At 41.3% G+C, this 18,045-nt stretch overlaps 1 protein-coding gene across 1 annotated transcript in view; it reads right to left on the bottom strand.

The window, feature by feature from the left end:
* Positions 1-1,443: 1,443 nt before the first annotated feature.
* The window catches only part of plekha8 (pleckstrin homology domain containing, family A (phosphoinositide binding specific) member 8), a 37,644-nt gene continuing 21,042 nt past the window's right edge, over positions 1,444-18,045 (bottom strand). Inside the window, exons 9-13 of the mRNA XM_052016976.1 lie at positions 14,180-14,238; positions 13,911-14,041; positions 7,603-7,673; positions 3,040-3,101; positions 1,444-2,936 (exon numbers count right to left, since the gene is read on the bottom strand). Of these exons, the coding sequence (XP_051872936.1) occupies positions 2,739-2,936; positions 3,040-3,101; positions 7,603-7,673; positions 13,911-14,041; positions 14,180-14,238 (521 nt within the window). The 3' untranslated portion in view covers positions 1,444-2,738. The remainder of the gene's footprint in view (positions 2,937-3,039; positions 3,102-7,602; positions 7,674-13,910; positions 14,042-14,179; positions 14,239-18,045) is intronic.

Raw genomic sequence — 18,045 nt, 5'->3', positions numbered from 1 at the left:
TGGCGACACTTGCGCGCTGCCCCCAGAACACCCTACACAAAAGGTTCATTTCACTGTGTGTTTCGATGTACATGTGACTAATAAAGATATCTGATCCTGTTTTAATACAGTGAGAAAATGGGAGTGAAGTTGTAGCTCCTAAGAAGCAACCAAGATTGCTTGGATACTTAAGATAAGATCTTTATTAGTCACATGTACATCGAAACACACAGTGAAATGCATCTTTTGTGTAGTGATTTTGGGGGGGGCAGCCCGCAAGTGTTGCCACGCTTCCGCCGCCAACTAGCATGCCCATAACTTCCTAACCTGTACGTCTTTGGAATGTGGAAGGAAACCGGAGCACCCGGAGGAAACCCACGCACAGGGAGAATGTACAAACTCCTTACAGACAGTGGCCAGATTTGAACCCGGGTCTCTGGCGCTGTAAAGCATTATGCTTACTTCTCAAGGAGGGCTCATTTCTTGGGAATTCAGGGCCTGAGGAGAGTAGAAGGCAGAGGAATAATGATGGATGGTCTTTATTTTTGTGAGGCGATAGGGATTAATAATGGAGATAAAGAAATTAAATGGCAGGACTTGATAAACTGAAACAACCTTTTACATCTGAAAGAGGAATAAAAATTAATCGCAGTGTGCTTCAGCTCATCTGAGCCTCGAGCTTCTGCCCTTTGAGCAGCAAACCTGGCTCTGATTTTCCTACTTGCTGTTGGGGTGGCTGCTTCTCAGCGTACCATCCCCAGAGAGCACACCTCCAACCTCAGTTACTTTACTGACTGGAGTCTGCAATTCTGGACCAGCTCTGCATTCATCACTTTTATCCCACTGTTCCATAAAGAGAAACCAATTAGAAAGATTAGGAGACGTCAAATTGATTTATACTCTTTGATCAAGAGCAAGGGAATTACTCCTATGTCCTGGCCAATATTTATCTCTCAGTCAACATTTGCTGTATGAACATTGGCTGTTCCTTATCCCACATCACAATAGCGACTTTACTGTAAAATCCTTAATTGGCTGCTTTGGGAAATGCTGAAAGTGGCATAAACTATGCCACATAAAGGCAAATCTTTTTTTTTGTTTTTCCTCTTTCTCGCACTTCTAATACGGTGGGGTAACACTATTACAGCATCAGTAACCCGGGTTCAATTCCCGCTGTCTGTACAGTGTTTGTACGTTCTCCCCGTGTCTGCATGGGTTTCCTCCGGGTGCTCCAGTTTCCTCCCACATTCCAAAGATGTACGGGTTAGTTAACATGGGTTTAAATTGGCGGCGCGGACTCGTTGGGCTGGAAGGGCCTGTTGCTGTGCTATAAAAAGTTTTAAAAAAGTTTTTTTAAAAAGTTTAAAAATTTCATTCTGCATCGGAACTTACAAACCTTAAGCTTTATGAAAACTGCCAAATGTGCTTTTGAACAATTCCAACTGCAGCAGACATTTATTAAAAGTGCAATGTTTTATTAAATAAGTATAAAATATATCTATATATGTACACATAATGCATTTCTCAGTTAAATAAACTCTAGTGGCTGTAATTGCACAGTAAGTACAATGTCTATTTACTGCATTATTGAAACAATTCTAAAACTAGATTAAGTTAGATTAGCTCAGTCACCCAGTTGGCAATGTGGGTACAATAACATATTAGCTAAAAATAGCACTGACAACTTCTCAGCATTGAGCAATTATTTTAAAATGTTCACACCAGCATTCCCTATGATATACCTTTACGACCAAATCTTTCCCAGAATATGGTTTGGAGCCAAAATCATCAACCCACTGCCCCACGTCAGTTTGGTAGATGTTGGTCTGTTTGGTTTGCACAAGAGGTTACTTTGGCTGATTTATTTAGTCCCTTTATTTAAGGAGGTGCAATATTCCTTTCAGCTTCAGGAACATTTCAGGGGCACCTGCACTGTAATAACTAAAACAGGCAGATGTAATTAATAGCCTCGTGGCAACTAGGCCAAAGCAAATCCCCTGTTTAATGCTGTATAAAAACATCACAGGTGTTCTGCTGTAACATTCTCAAAGTTTTTGCCTCCCATCCTAAATAAACTTTGGTGGAACACTCCATAAGTCAGACTTAATATAATTTGCATTATGTGTAAATGTTATGGAGTAGATTAAAAGAGTTTCCTTCAGTTTACTCAACATAAACCATATTAAATTCATTCATAATCTGATGGTCTGGGCTGACTGGAGCTAGGCAAATCCTTATGAATATCCATGTGTCTTAATTTTAAAAAGTGCCCAAATCAACTGGATTTTGTACCTATTATTTTTTAAATAGCCGAGTCATTTTTGCACATTTTAGGAGTTCATAAATTTACACCAAAGAGAATACAATGCAATTATTTTCAAGATTACCTTAAATGACATATTATGAACAGTAATTAGTGCTGCAAATCCCTAGGGCTTCATTTTATTTTACATATTTGAGGACTATTTTGGTAGTAATTATTTTGATGAATAAAGACATGTTTGAACTCAAACAATCCCATAATTATTCCACTATCCTCTTACAATTGTTTTGAATCATGTAGTATTGCAATATGTAGAAAAGTCCCTCTCATTTGTTTGCGCAGTGTGCATCTTCACTTTTTTGTAATTCAACGGAATACAGTTCAATGGCCTGGAACATACGAACCAATGCTCTTCTGCACATTTCATTTGTGGTATTAGAGTATCTCGGAAAGGTCAAATTTCTTCCTTTTCAGTCAACATTATGTTGATTTATTGTTATACCACTTCATCAGATTCCAAATTATATTCTTCATACAAAGCATCCAAGATCTCTATTTGCTTTCCCATGGCTGGAAGATACTGGTTTAAATCTCTCTGCATCCCTTCGTAGAATGCCTCCTTCTGTTCATCTCCTTCGGTTATAGCAAGGGCTGCCATAAAAGCTTCATAGAACGGAGCTGCTCTCAATGCCAACTGCAAATTTGAGAATAAATTAATTCCATTAACTTTCTTGTTTTGTTTTGGGGAAAGAAAGTACCATTTAAATGCAGTAGATGTATATTCAAAATGAACTTACTGCAAAGACTCCTCTCACAACCCAACCATGATATTGCCGCAGAGTTCTACCATAAGAAGCATCTGCCCAAAAGGAACAAAAATTAAACTGTGAAAAGAGTAAAAATCTAAAATATTTAACAGCTATTCAGAATTGCAGAAAACTTGTTCAAGTGACACAGTTTGACAAACAGGCTGGAACTCTATAAATTCACTAATACTCCTTCTCCTTCTGCTCTGCAGATTTCCAGGTGATTGATCAGAAGTGAGCCAAGCCATTCTCTTTTTTTTAAAATATCTACAGAAACTTGACCACCACAGGGTTAGGATCAGCAGCAGAAAAACACAAAAACTGTAGCATTAAAATTGGTAAATGAGTGGATCTGCAGAGAGCGGCTTGCAACGAGTCACCATGATCCGGCGCCGTCTTGGCGAGATGATCTTGGGTAGATCAGAATGAATCCAGAGTCACGGGTCAAACAAATCAGCTATGTTCTTCTGGTGCCCATTTAAACTTTGGTGCTTTAAGAACATTCAAGAAAGAGGATTCACATTCCCCCCCCAAAGATCACCTACATGACAAAACACCTTATGCATTGCACATATTTGAAGTAAGGTATTAAAATTTCCATGTAATCTCATTAGCATAAAGATAGACAAATAGTCTTTTATCATGCCAATGCAAACAGTTATCCATTTCTGACTGAAAAACAATATCCTCCAGTATTACAAAGAGGCATAGGAATGCAGGATATAAGCCATTCTTCAATTACTCAAACTACCCCGGGTTCAAATTCCGTCGCTGTCTGTAAGGAGTTTGTATGTTCTCCCCTGTGTCTGCGTGGGTTTCCTCTGGGTGCTCTGGTTTCCTCCCACATTCCAAAGATGTACGGGTTAGGAAGTTGTGGGCATACTATGTTGGCGCTGGAAGTGTGGCGACACTTGGGGGCTGCCCCCAGAATACTCCATGCAAAAGATGCATTTCACTGTGTTTTGATGTACACATGACTAATAATAAAGATATCTTATCTAAACTGATCAGCAGCAGAGAATGTAAATCAATTGATTTATTTCATGCTTTTGGCCCCACTATTTTTGAATTGGGTTCAACCTGTTGCTTGTGAAATGGCAAAATTATATCTTGTAATATAATTCTATAATAATATCTTGTCAAATGTCTTGCCATATAACATGGAGACCTTGGCTCCTTTTGAAAAAGTTCAGTGAATGTAGATATCATTAGAATGGCCAGCATCTGTAGCAGCCTGGCTGCCGGTGTGTCTTTTCCTGGCACTACTTCAGTCATTGGTGTTGCTGGTTACTCCATACTGGTACTATGTACAGAATTCATGGATATTCGTCCAGTGCAGATGGAAGGAAAGGAGCCGGCGTGATGTTGTTTGATTTGGAAGGGAGATTGCAGATGGTGACTTTCCCAAGAAGCTACAGGTCTTGTACATGTGAAGGGTTGAGTCTGTAAAAGGAGGAAATCCGACTGCAGCAACAATGAAGGTTTGTTGCAGTGCATCCTTTCAATTATATATACTGTTGTCACAATGTATTAGTGATGTGTCAGAGGAGCTAACACATCACTAAAGCAAACTCTTCTGTCCTAAATGATGTCAAGCTCCTCAGGAATGTAGAAACAGGAGTAGGCCATCATGATGGAGGAGACCAAGACACCTGCCGAAAGGTTCTATTTTATCAGGCTACTGCAGACAAGTCTCCAGATGCTTAGATGAAGGAATCTGTAGGACACAGAGGCAAACCTGGTTTGATCCTTCTGGCTTTATCCTTAATGTTTCCTGTAACTGTTTGATGCAACTGCGGAGCTTGTTAGACGAGTTCAGTTAGGAAATAACCACATTGTTTGGGTCTGGAGTCATTTCTAGGTCAGACTTTAAGGATGAACCAAATGGGTTTTAACTCCATCTTGGTAGTTTCATCGTACATTTACCTTTTCATTACAGATTACAGCATCTGTAGCAAGATTTGAACTCTCATCTCCATATCATTAAACTAGCCTCAGGATGAGTAGTCCAGTAACATAACCACAATGCTACTGAATCCAGTGGTGCTTCCTTTTAGTGCATTCCCTTCCAGAGAAAAAACAATTTTGTTGTATCCACTTTAATTCAATCATGTCCACATTCTGTACTGAAAGGAATAGGAACTTGGTCTATGCAACCAGGCTTCAGCTTTATGATTTAATTCTTTGATCAATGTATCATCAGTATCCTTTCTGCCGAGCCTTTGTCTTGTGATAAAACCAATATATCCTCAAGGTTATTGAAGTGTTAGAGGATATTACATCACTCTGAACAGACATAGGAGAACTGAAATGCACGGTGAGGCACACAGTATTCAGCATGTCAGTTCCTGGCACTGCATAATCGCTGTAGCTGTCCTGGTTCCATTCCTCATCAATGGAGGCCTTGTGTAAGGTCCACACAGAGGTGCTCAGCAATGGTCATCCCACACTAATGTGACATGAATGTTCTGCACCACTTTCCTGCCCAAGCCTTGATGTGTCTGCATCTTACATAGCATTGTAAATCTGTTGTTGGTGTACTTGGTTAATGGGTTCAATACTGTGGAATCATCAACAAACAGACCATTCCTGACCGGAATAGAGTAGGTGAATCTGATCAGATTTCTTTCCCCTAAAAGACTTTGAACATTGCTTTGGTATTATGAAAATCTCCAGAAACATTCCCAATATATTGCAAACACTGAACTGTCCCAAACATCTGTAAGGTTTCCCAGTGCCTTAGTTTCTTGTCCTGTGAGATTTCGAGCACTAAGAAACTGCAACAATGCACTTCCCAATTACTGTTCTCTTTCATACTCCTTACTGAGGAATGAAGGAACTAATCGCATCGAATGGTTGGGAGACAATGTCAGAGAAACTGAAGGAGGGGAATTGAAACAGTGAATGATTGTGCCGGCCATCGTCTAACAATGCCAGGGAAAGGATGGAATCTAAAAAATCCCTTTTTCCAAATCTGTTGACCCTAGTTCTCCTGCTTAAATGGCAAATCTAGATGCTTTTGACCACTGTGGCTAAATGATATAGAAAACAGCAACACTATTTAAGAGTTTGGAATTAAAAATTATAATTACATCTTAGAAAATAGTGTACCTAGATTTTACGTGATCTTCTAAAGTGAGTGATTGGAATGGATACTAATCTGGCCAGCCGGACCCAAAATAAGCCCAAACCAAACCATCACATTAAATTGGGATCAATCGGGTTTGAATCAAGATTTATAACGGGATTTACTAAATCAGTTTTCTACAAAACAGTTGAGCATCAGCCGCTTGGAATACTTGAAAAATGTGTTGGAATTAACCCAATGAACTGAATAGAGTAGCAGTTTAATGTTGTTTATTTCAACATTTAGGGCTTTTCTCTTTGGAGAGGAGGAGGATGAGAGGTGACTTGATAGAGGTGTACAAGATGATAAGAGGCATAGATCGAGTGGGCAGTCAGAGACTTTTTCCCAGTGCGACGATGGCTAACACGAGGGGACATAATTTTAAGGTGATTGGAGGAAGGTCGTCGTCATCGTGGCTATCCCGAGGTCGAGGATGATGGTCTTCGTTCCGTTGATTAGAAGTGGCCCACAGAGCAAAGACGCCTGTGCGTGTGTTTAACGTGTACTTGATGTTGCACTGCAAAAAGCACACGATACTTCACAAATCAACCAACTGATTCCAACGGCATGGAAACCACAACAATTGGAGCTGATACATTTGTTGCAGCCTTCATCTGCCTTCACAGCCGTTGAGTTTGAAATAACTCCGTCCGCCTGTTCCACCGTTGAGGTCTTGGTTGGATTGTCCTTTGTCAGGGACCTCACCATCGACCTTACCGCCATGGGTGACCCTACCAGGAGCATAGTTCCAGACGACATCTCTCTCGGGATCTCAGGACCACACAAGCTTCTCCACCACGACAAGGTGACAATCCACAGAGAAGGTATAAGGGGGATGTCAGGGGTAAGTATTTTCTCCCCACACAGAGAGTGGTGGGTGCGTGGAATGCACTAACTATGGAGGTTGTGGGGTCAGATACATTAGGGACATTTAAGACTCTTAGATAGACACATGAATGATAGGGAAATGGGGGGCTATGTGGGAGGGAAGGGCTAGATAGATCTTAGAGCAGGATAAAATGTCGGCACAACATTGTGGGCTGAAGGGCCTGTACTGTGCTGTAGTGTTCTATGTTCTATAGTTCCATGCAAAAATATGGGAACTATGCAAAAGGCAAAGACAATTTTCCTATTATTTTGGCCAACTTTGATCCTAGTGCAGCATCACCAAATGAGCAGGTCACTTATTTCACTGTTACTTGTGTGATGCACTTGAGGTCAATCGGTTGTTCTATTTGCTGATAATAGAACACTGAGCACACTTCAAACAATAACTCACTGACTGTTCTAAGAACGTTAGTGTGTATATAAATGCAAGATCTTCCTTCCTTCTCGTTCACCACTCTTTTCCTTGCTCCCTAATGCAATGTGGACACAGCAGAGAGCAACAAAAGTGACAGTTCCGTAGTTGGTTAATTCACACTCACTTAATGCTTTCTGGATATCCTTTTCTCCATTATTCACTTCTTCCAGAAATCCCTTCAGAAATTTCAATCCTCTGTTAAAGGGGAAAAATTATGATTTTTCAGAGTGATTACTGGTATTTTTAAAACATAGTTTTCCTTTTAAGTTATTGGTTTAAATTCTGCAGCTAAGTGCAATATTGAATGCTTCCACTAGGTGGAATATACAGATAGACACATACCTGCAAAGACTGAAATACAGACATGCAACTTCAAAGAAAAAGATGGTACAATCTCTAAGAGGTCAAATTCTCAAACAATAAGTTCAAAAACTAAAGGCCTATGATCAAAGCTACCACTTTAAAGTTAACTAAATAAGTTACATTTTTAAGCTAAAATAACCAGGGGAGATCCAGGGACTTCTTTGATGCAGTACATGATCTGAAAGCAGACCCAATAAATTTAAAAAGGGTATTTTAATAATACTTTGGGATACATTTATCAACATTTAAAGAAACATTCATAAGGATATTTAGGATTATAGAACCAAGATGGGTACTTAGAATTAATAAAAACTGCAATCTAATTGAATACACTAAAGGTGCCTATACTGGTGTACATATCTCACTCCAAGGGAGATTTAAAACAATTCCAAAAACATCTAATCTACTTGGCAGTATCAAAGTGTGGTGTAATCCAACACCAATCCAATCTTGAAGCTGGAATATTTAATGGTGTATATATTGTACATCAAGTATCAAAAATCAATGCGCTCAAGCGAAGTTACCAACTAGCTACATACCCCACGACATGACACTGTTAGCATCACACACTGACTTTAGTGTGTGACACTAATATAGTGATGTAATGTCCATGGGAAAGAGATTGAAGGTACGCATTTGGTATAAAATGCCACCTATAAAGTGCATACTTTCACAATGGCGTTGTTTACTGGTACCACTCAAGGACGAAACTACAAAAATCTCTCTCTTCCATCTGACATGAATTTAATCAGATGCAGGACCTCGTGGTGCAGCTTTTATTCTTTTGTCCTGTAACAGATGGGCACAAGATGTGCCGCGTCATGCCTTGGCTATGAAGTGCCCTGTCAGAGACATTAATCATTGATTGGACCTCTTCAGTATCCCCTTCATGCCCATCTTCTCCTTCCTTTCACATCTGTTCACATCTGTCCCCATCCTCACCCTATTTGCATTCCACCTTTCCATCTATTGTCCCATTTCCCTTAACAGCCGATTCTTCTCATCCACCCCTGCCTGCCACTTCCTCTCAAGTCCAATGGTCAATGTTTTTCTCTTTTACTGATGGGTTTGACCTCAGCTTTCTGTCTAGGAGGGCTGATACTTAGGACCAGTGGTATTGGAAGCCAGCAAAGAACATTGGCTAGAACACTGGATTTAGTCACTGGATTTGGGAGAAGCACAAGAGGGGTTGAGGGAGATAAAGAGTCTGTCGATGTCAGTCCACAGTGTAAACAAAGGCTCCAAATGTTGAATGGCAAATTAAATGCACATTGTGAAACTGGAACACAATAATTGTAGCTCTCCTACATTTAGAAAGATAAAGAACACTCACATAAATTAGCCACGTTAAATGCAGAGTTCAAAAAACACCAGTTTGTGTTTGTTTAGAACTTACTGCAGTAAACAAATTCTAGTGCACTAGGCATTTGCAGTGGATTATAAACTGAGAATATGGAAAATAGTTCTTGATAAGAAACTCTTTGAGGGATCTATGGATACCATAGATCCCTCAAGGTTACCGCGCAGGTTGATAGGGTTGTTAAGGTGGTGTATGGTGGGTTGGTCTTTATTATTTGGGGGATTGAGTTCAAGAGCCACGAGGTAATGTCGCAGCTCTATAAAACCCTGGTTAGACCACACTTAGAGTACTGTGTTCAGTTCTGGTCGTCTCACTATAGGAAAGATGTGGAAGCTTTAGAGAGGGTGCAGAGGAGATTTACCAGGATGCTGCCTGGATTGGAGAGCATGTCTTATGAGGAGAGGTTGAGCGAGCTAGGGCTTTTTTCTTTGGAGAGAAGGAGGATGAGCGGCGACTTGATAGAGGTGCACAAGATGATAAGAGGCATAGATTGAGTGGACAGTCAGAGACTTTTTCCCAGGACGACAATGGCTAAAACAAGGGGACATAATTTTAAGGTGATTGGAAGAAGGTAAAAGGGGGACGTCAGGGATAATTTTTTTTACACAGAGAGTGGTGGGTGTGTGGGATGCACTGCTGGCAGAGGTGGTGGAGGCAGATACACTAGGGACATTTAAGAGACTCTTTGATAGCTACATGAACAATAGGAAAATGGAGGGCTATGTGGGAGGGAAGGGTTAGATAGATCTTAGAGCAGGAGAAGATGTCGGCACATTGTGGGCCAAAGAGCCTGTACTGTGATGCAATATTTTATGTACAAGTTTTCCAAGTTAATATCTTCAGGAAAGAAGGCAATGAGATTAGGGGTTTGGGGAGGAGAGAAAGTGATGGAACAGTTGAGATAAAAGGTAGTGCATGTTTCTGCAGTACTGCAAGGTCCTGCCTTGCAATACGTACCAGACCACTAGAGGGTAGAATTGGATAAATAGTGAGCAACTAAATTTCTTTCACTGGGAACCTGTCCAAAAACATTTTTAAAGCAAATATTCAGTAAATTTAAGGAACTTAACAATGGAAGTTTGGTAGAAATTTTAAAGTCTACAAACATGCACCTGCCGATTCTAACCAAATATCACAAAAAAAATGAACTATACAGGGAGGTAGAAATTTTCCTTGGGCAGGGTGTGGAACAGGACGACTTGGAGACAATGGTCGGCTGAAGTCAGTAAAACTGAATATAGGTGTACGTGGCTGGTGGGAATACCAAGGGATGTTAGTGAGTTACACCCGGGTCATTCTCTCTCCTCTCCCATCAGGCAGAAGATACAGGAGCCTGAGGGCACATAAGATATCTTTATTAGTCACATGTACATCGAAACACACAGTGAAATACATCTTTTTGCGTAGGGTTCTGAGGGCAGCCTGAAAGTGTCGCCATGCTTCCAGCGCCAACATAGCATGCCCACAACTTCCTAACCCGTACGTCTTTGGAATGTGGGAGGAAACTGGAGCACCTAGAGGAAACCCACGCAGACATGGGGAGAACGTACAAACTCCTTACAGACAGTGGCGGATTTGAACCCGGGTCGCTGGCGCTGTAGAGGGTTACGCTAACCGCTACACTACCGTACCACCAGGCTTAAGGACAGCTTCTATCCCACTGTGATAAGACTATTGAACGGTTCCCTTATACGATGAGATGGACTCTGACCTCATGATCTACCTTGTCGTGACCTTGCACCTTAATGCACTGCACTTTCTCTGTAGCTGTGACACTTTACTCTGTACTGTTATTGTTTTTACCTGTACCACCTCAATGCACTCTGTACTAACTCAATGTAACTGCACTGTGTAATGAATTGACCTGTACGATTGGTTTGTAAGACAATTTTTTCACTGTACCTCGGTACAAGTGACAATAATAAACTAATACCAATAGGTTACAGAGAAATAAGTGGGAATGGTGTGGGCTTGATAGGCCCAGTCACCTCCTCGTCCATTATGAAATACAATCTGTGGAAAATTTTTAAAATTCAATTCCCAATCCATGCTTAGTTTTTTGGTTTCAAGAACTGACTCATGATTTCGGTTCAATATTTGTTTGAGAATATAATTGGACGAGGGCTGTGGAACAGTAAACGTTTTGATTCTGGTAGAAATGCAGAGAGAACAAAGAAGGCCTATCAAAAGACCAAAGCAGTAACTAAGGAGGAAAACACTGTTGTAAATGAATACACTGTATTCACAGAAGATACAGACATCGATATCAAGGAGAAGATGAAATATTGGGTTTGTTAAATATATAGAGAAACATCAAGAGGTTTGACACATAAATCACAACACCTGCATAAATTCCATCCCAAGCTCTTCTAAGCTTGAGGGGAAATACGAGAGCTCTCTCTGCTCATCATTCTCCAATCTTCCTTGGCTATGCATGTGTGATGCCAGAGGATCTGAAGATCGGTAATGTGATACCTTTCATTTAAAAAGCAAGAAGTGGTCGACTGATCAACTAAAGGCTAGTCAGGCTAACATCAGTGGTAAATAAATGATTGGAAACAATACTGAATGGGAATATTAGTCAACGTTTAGAGACACGGGATAACCAAGGAGTCAACTTGGGTTTCTTGAAGGAAGGTTGTGTCTGACTAAGTTGAATAAACTATGATGAGGATAGTGCATTTGAGGTAATTATAGCAAGAAACTTGACAAAATCCCACACAGGAACCTGATCAGGAAAGCAAAGACCTATAGGATCCAAAGGCAAGTAGCAAGATGGATTAAAAGTTAGTTCAGTGGGGGGATAAAAGCAAAGTGTAATGGAAACAGGAACTTTAGAGACCACAGGATATAAATTTAAGTAACCAATAGAAGGATTGGAAAAAAAATATTTTCATCTGAAGAGTGATAGGGTCCAGACTCACTGCCTTAAAGGCAGTGGAGCCAGAAACCCTCACCACAGCTTTAAGGTTACTGGATGACCGTATGGAAAAGACGGAGAGATGGGAAGTGGGATTTATCTAAAGAGCTTACATTTAGCCTGGCAAGGAATCAGTGAGCTGAATGGCCCCTTTCAGTGCTGTAGGTATCAATGATTCACTCATGCTGGGTTGAGACCCTGAACAACAGTCAACTTTTTATACAGCCCAAATGGGAATTAGAAGACTTTAAAAGGAAGGAAATTGTATAAAATATTTCGTCTGCGATCAGTGACAAGGGCGGCAGGTAGTGCTGCTGCCTGAGCGCTCCAATGACCCAGGTTCACTCCTGACCTCCGATGCTGTCTGTATGGAGCATGCACCTTCTCCCTGTGACTGCATGGGTTTCTCCTCAGTGCTCCAGTTACCTCCCACATGCCAAAGACGTGTTGCTTGGTGGGTTAATTGGTTAATGTTAATTATCCCTAGTATAGGTGGTTGGTTGGAGAATCAAGGTCCATTAGATTGCGGGGAAAATAAATGGGGGAATGGAAGTGCTCTTCTATGAAAATATGAAAAAAAAATGAGAACAGTTTCCATGTGGGTCGAAATCACGATCAGCTCTGGAACGTACACATTGTGATCCATACTGTCTCTTACTCAGGCAAGATGTTGGGCCATGTTTCCTTCAGCACATCCTAGTAGCTATCACATTTCTTTGCCACACAGTCCACAAAGCTTTCAGTTTCAAACCTTTTTCCCATTAAATGATTGTAGCTCACATCAATGAGTGGCTAAAGTGTGCTCTCAACAAGGTGGGAGTAGGTGGGTAGAAGAAGAGTGCAGTCAGATCCTCGACTACTGCTTCTTATTGCTGTCTAGCTGATGTAAAAATGTGACAAGGCTCATGGGACATCCCTCACTCAACTAGACTGGGAATCACGTAGACTGGGGCCCCCGGGGTTACGGATGACTGGATTTATGGAATCCAGCATGACACAATTTCTCCCATGCATTTCTAAAGCATTTTTCAAGATAATAATAAAATGTTTTGTGGTGTTCATTAATGACTGGATACAGTGTATATTTCCATTAGTTTAATTATGGGTAGTGTTAAGGTGAACATTCACTGAAATGAAAGAATTATAGCAAGTGTGTGTAGAGTGACGTGATATGGGTAAGTATGGAAAACAGACATTTCTGGGTTTTGGAGAAATTGGCTTACGGAACCCTTACATGCTAAGGCTTTTCTCTTTGGAGAGGAGGAGGATGAGAGGTGACTTGATAGGAGGTGTACAAGATGATAAGAGGCATAGATTGAGTGGACAGTCAGAGACTTTTTCCCAGGGCGACAATGGCTAACACGAGGGGACATAATTTTAAAGTGATTGGAGGAAGGTATAAGGGGGACGTCAGGGGTAAGTTTTTTTTAAACACAGAGTGGTGGGTGCGTGGAACGCACTGCCTGCAGAGGTTGTGGGGGCAGATACATTAGGGACATTTAAGAGACTCTTAGATAGACACATGAATGATAGAAAAATAAGGGGCTATGTGGGAGGGAAGGGTTAGATAGATCTTGCAGCAGGATAAAATGTCGGCACAACACTGTGGGCCAAAGGGCCTGTACTGTGCTGTAATGTTCTATATAACTCAGGGACTGCCTGCACAAGGAATGATCCCTCGGACAAGTTCCAGAAAATGTGCCAGTACCCACGGACCCACAATCCAGGATGAGCCACCGTCTTCAGGAGACGACTGTTCAGGAAAGGATCAAAACCCACTGGTACATACCTCTTCAACCAAAGGAGTGCCTCGGTGGCAGAGTTTCTCACTGTTGCTACTTCAGTTTCCAATTCGTGAAGCACTATCTTCTGGAGGGTAGTGAACTTTGTAGTATCAGTGATGTATTTCTGGTTTATTTTCTGAAAATTGAAAACCATTGTCAAACAACTGAACTTAATGATTTTACCAAAGCACAAAAAGCACAAATATCTGACGTAACAAGTAACCAGAGACAGACAAGTTGGCTGCTAATATGAATATAATAATGAAATACTTACCTTAATATTACCTACAAAGTCTAATTTAACAGGAGCAAAGACGGTTGGACCAAGTTTGTCTGCAAAGGTAAACACGATAGAAGTTGGTACAGAAATAGTTAAACATATACATTGCCAAGTGTTACAGATATTAGAAATAAATAGAAAAAATTGTATAATTTATTGTATTCTCACAGCAGCCCACCTAACATTTCAATTTATTTAATTCTTTTCAAGTCCACAAGATGTAATTTCCAAAATTGAAATAGGCAATGTATTACAAGCTATTTCATTGAAAAAATTCCTCAGACCTCCTTTAAGTGATACATTCCGTAGTAGGACATTGCAAATTTAAAAGTCTTTCAGTTCAGTACACGTAAAGAATACATCTTTAATCAGCTTTTCAGCAGCTTTACAGCAGTTTGTGAGGATAACTTAATAACCTGGAAGATTTTATTTGGTCACTACTCAAGAACACTAGACACAGTCAAGATCAGGAAATTAGGCCAGTTACGTCACATGCCTTCAAAAGAAATCTTCCTTTTAAGTCTTTTCTCCCAGATATAAATGGAGAAATTTAGACAGATTTCATTTTCCCCCCATCACTTTGCACTAAGACTATGCAATTTACCATACCTGTCCATAGATCCATGAAAACTTCTGCCAAGATAGCAACATCAAGGCATAGCTTGTTTCCTTGGCTGTACCATCAGTCAAACTATTTTCTATTGACAAGAAAGTGAAAACCTGGTGGCACTGAACATCTAGTGAACAGAATACATGCCCCTAGAGTTTGACAAGTAGCTGCAATTTTCCAACACAACAGTCCTGACTGATGAGGTGAGGGAAGAGAGACAGGTACAGGGATCCAGGAAGTTATATAGGCACAAACTGAAAAGACAGAGGATAAAGCTGTGGAGGTAAATACAGGGAGTCGAGTCCTGAATGCAGTGCCACAAGAACAAGTGTTCTAAAGACACACGGTCAAAATTATTGAATCTCAAAAAACACTCACTAGCCACAACACTACTTTTACCATTGCTTAATGCACGACACCAGTATTACCCACTCACCTGCCAGCAATCATTCTGAATTGCATGCATGGGGTCTTCCTTTAGTAGGACTTTCTTGGTAGGACTAATGTCAAGAGGTAGTACACTCTTAAGGGCAAGACCCTTAACACTGTTGAAGAGCAGAGAGTCCTTAGGGTGCAAGTCCATGACTCATTGAAAGTGGCTACACAGGTAGACAGGGTGGTTATGAAGGCTCATGGAATGCTTGCATCTATTAATCGGAGTATTGAGTATAGGAGTCAAGAAGTTATGATGCATCTCTATAGAACTCTGGTTAGGCCGCATTTAGAGTATTGCATGCAATTCTGGTCACCTCACTATAGGAAGGATGTCGAGGCTTCAGGGAGGGTGCAGAGGAGATTTACCAGGATGCTGCCTGGATTAGAGGGCATGTGCTATCAGGAGAGGCTGGACAAACTTGGGCTCTTTTCTCTGGAGCGGCGGAGGCCAAGGGTGATCTCTTGGAAGTGTATAAAATTATGAGGGGCATAGATAGGGTGGACAAGCAATATCTTTTTCCCCCATTATTGAGAGATCCAATACCAGAGGGCATGGATTTAAGGTGAGAGGGGGTAGGTTCAGATCATACGTGAGGGTTATGTTTTTTTTTACTGAGAGGGTGGTGGATGCCTGGAATGCGTTGCCTGATAGGGTAGTGAAGGCAAATTCACTGGGGGCTTTTAAGAGGGGCTTGGATGAACACATGAATGAGAGGAAACTAGAGGGATATGGGCATTCTGTAGGTAGGAGGGAATAGCTATGTCAGCACAACACTGTGGGCCGAAGGGCCTGTTCTATACTGTTCTATGTTCTATGAATTAGATGTAACATTCAAGATGTCCAACTTCATACATTGAGCCTTGACCACAGTTTTCAAACACTGCCAGAAATTCAACCGTGACGGCAGATCGGTCAAACACATTTGCGTGACTCCTTAATACACGTCTGTCTGTCTTACTCCAGCGTGTTAACATGCTACTGCCTTGCCTCAGAATAACGACCTATATGATCTCGCGACTTCCACCAGCCCTCGCTGATGCTGGTCAGGTAGCCAGCCAGATTACTGCCACTCATGAAAAGAAAATGGAGGACACACGGCCCTTCCGTCCACCCACTTGAGGTGGTCCTTCATGTCTACCTGCAGACTCCTTCACTGACTCATCCACCTGGTACGTCCCAGGCACTTGGCACACTGAAGTCAGATGGCAAAAAAAGAATGTGGCTGTTTATTTAGCATGGTTTGATGCATACATATGGCTTGGCATAAACTAAAAAACATAAAATTATCACTGTGATCAAGCAGATGTTGCATTGACCAACATCAGAAAAAGATGCAGTGGGAAACGTGTATTATAAAGAAGGTGATTGTATTTAATGATGAATCGGTCTGTGGCCACAACAAGGTCTCTAAGTTTCTTCTTCTGCTTCCTCCTGTTCCCTGTACGATTGGTGGCAAGGGCCAGGCCCAAATGATTGCACGGCTTTAGATAACAGAGCAGAATACAAGAGAACTTGAGACCCACTCTACTGCATATTGCAGGTCTCCACCAGAATGGTTCCAGCAGTCGAAACGTTGCTTGATCTGGTTGTTTGGTAGGGTGGGTGGGTGGGGGTGGCAACCCCTTTATATGTGGGTTGCACGCTCGAGCCAAGAGCCATGTAGTTAGAGGATCCACCCTGAAATCACCATTGGTTTGCCATGACAGCTCAACTAGAGCACCACACTGGACCAGTCCAAATTAAACACATCATGAGTGCTTCCAGATTAGGAGGCAGCGACCATCATAATGCATTGCGTACAGTCAGAAATCTGCTGTGTTCAGGAAGTGGAATTTTTTTCCTGCTGCAGTACATTTCAGAATTCACTTGTAGTACTCACAATTCGTGGCGAACACCGTCAATGGCACTCTGCTCTATTGGGAAGCTAGAAATCTCAGCAAAGCCACATGCTCCATCCAATTGCCACTTACTGGAAAGGCAGGATTAATTTGCTCTTGTGGATAAGATCCAAATTTTACCACACTGATGTAAAAGTCTACTGTAAACTGGGAAGCTCCTGCTCCAATCTCAAAAGACCCAGAAATATAGAAGAGTGACCCACGTATGATAGTTAGGGCTCCAACTTGCAAGGTTTTACTCCTTGCAGATGAAACATGCAAATGTTTGGTAGATAGGGTCTGCTGCTGACAACACACCTTCCAGCAGTTTGCCCGATATGCATGCCCTCTCTTCAATCTTCTCCTTCACATGGCACATGTGGAAAATGGCAATTAAAAAACCAAAACCTAGCAGCAACCGAGTTTTACCTTGAAGTAAAGAGAAACCCTTTGTTTCTGCCAAACCTCTCCATGTAGACTTCACAGATTAGAATGAGATCCGAAAAATCCAAATGCCTAGCTTGCTCTAAACAACAACCCATTTAAATCAAGCAGGTGTTAACCTGCAAGTAGATAATGTTCCCTTTAAAATGAACAGATGAGGTGTTTCCTTTCTACAGTTAAATTTGTGATATTCCTCGTCACTGAGACCCAACTTGGTTGGGCTGGTGTCAAATTAGCATTAGGCACTGATGTCATGACCTGCCTAATCTGCAAGCTCCCGGCACACATAACCATTATAGACATTAGTGCCCAATCCAACCAGGTAGCCAGGGTGATTCGTGCCACAACTGTGCACACACAGTACAAGCCAAATTCGGCACCAGGTAGTACCTACGCAGCTGTCATTAAACAGCGTAAAACAAATGGCCTCAGGCTGCCAAAGTCAACTTTAAGGTAGCAGGAATACTGCTGATTTTAGGAAATCAACTAAACC

This window comes from Pristis pectinata, chromosome 5, assembly GCF_009764475.1.
Source record: "Pristis pectinata isolate sPriPec2 chromosome 5, sPriPec2.1.pri, whole genome shotgun sequence".
NCBI classification, from domain to species: domain Eukaryota; kingdom Metazoa; phylum Chordata; class Chondrichthyes; order Rhinopristiformes; family Pristidae; genus Pristis; species Pristis pectinata.
The sequence above is the reverse complement of the archived record's forward strand: the minus strand, read 5'-3'. Positions and strand labels throughout refer to the sequence as shown.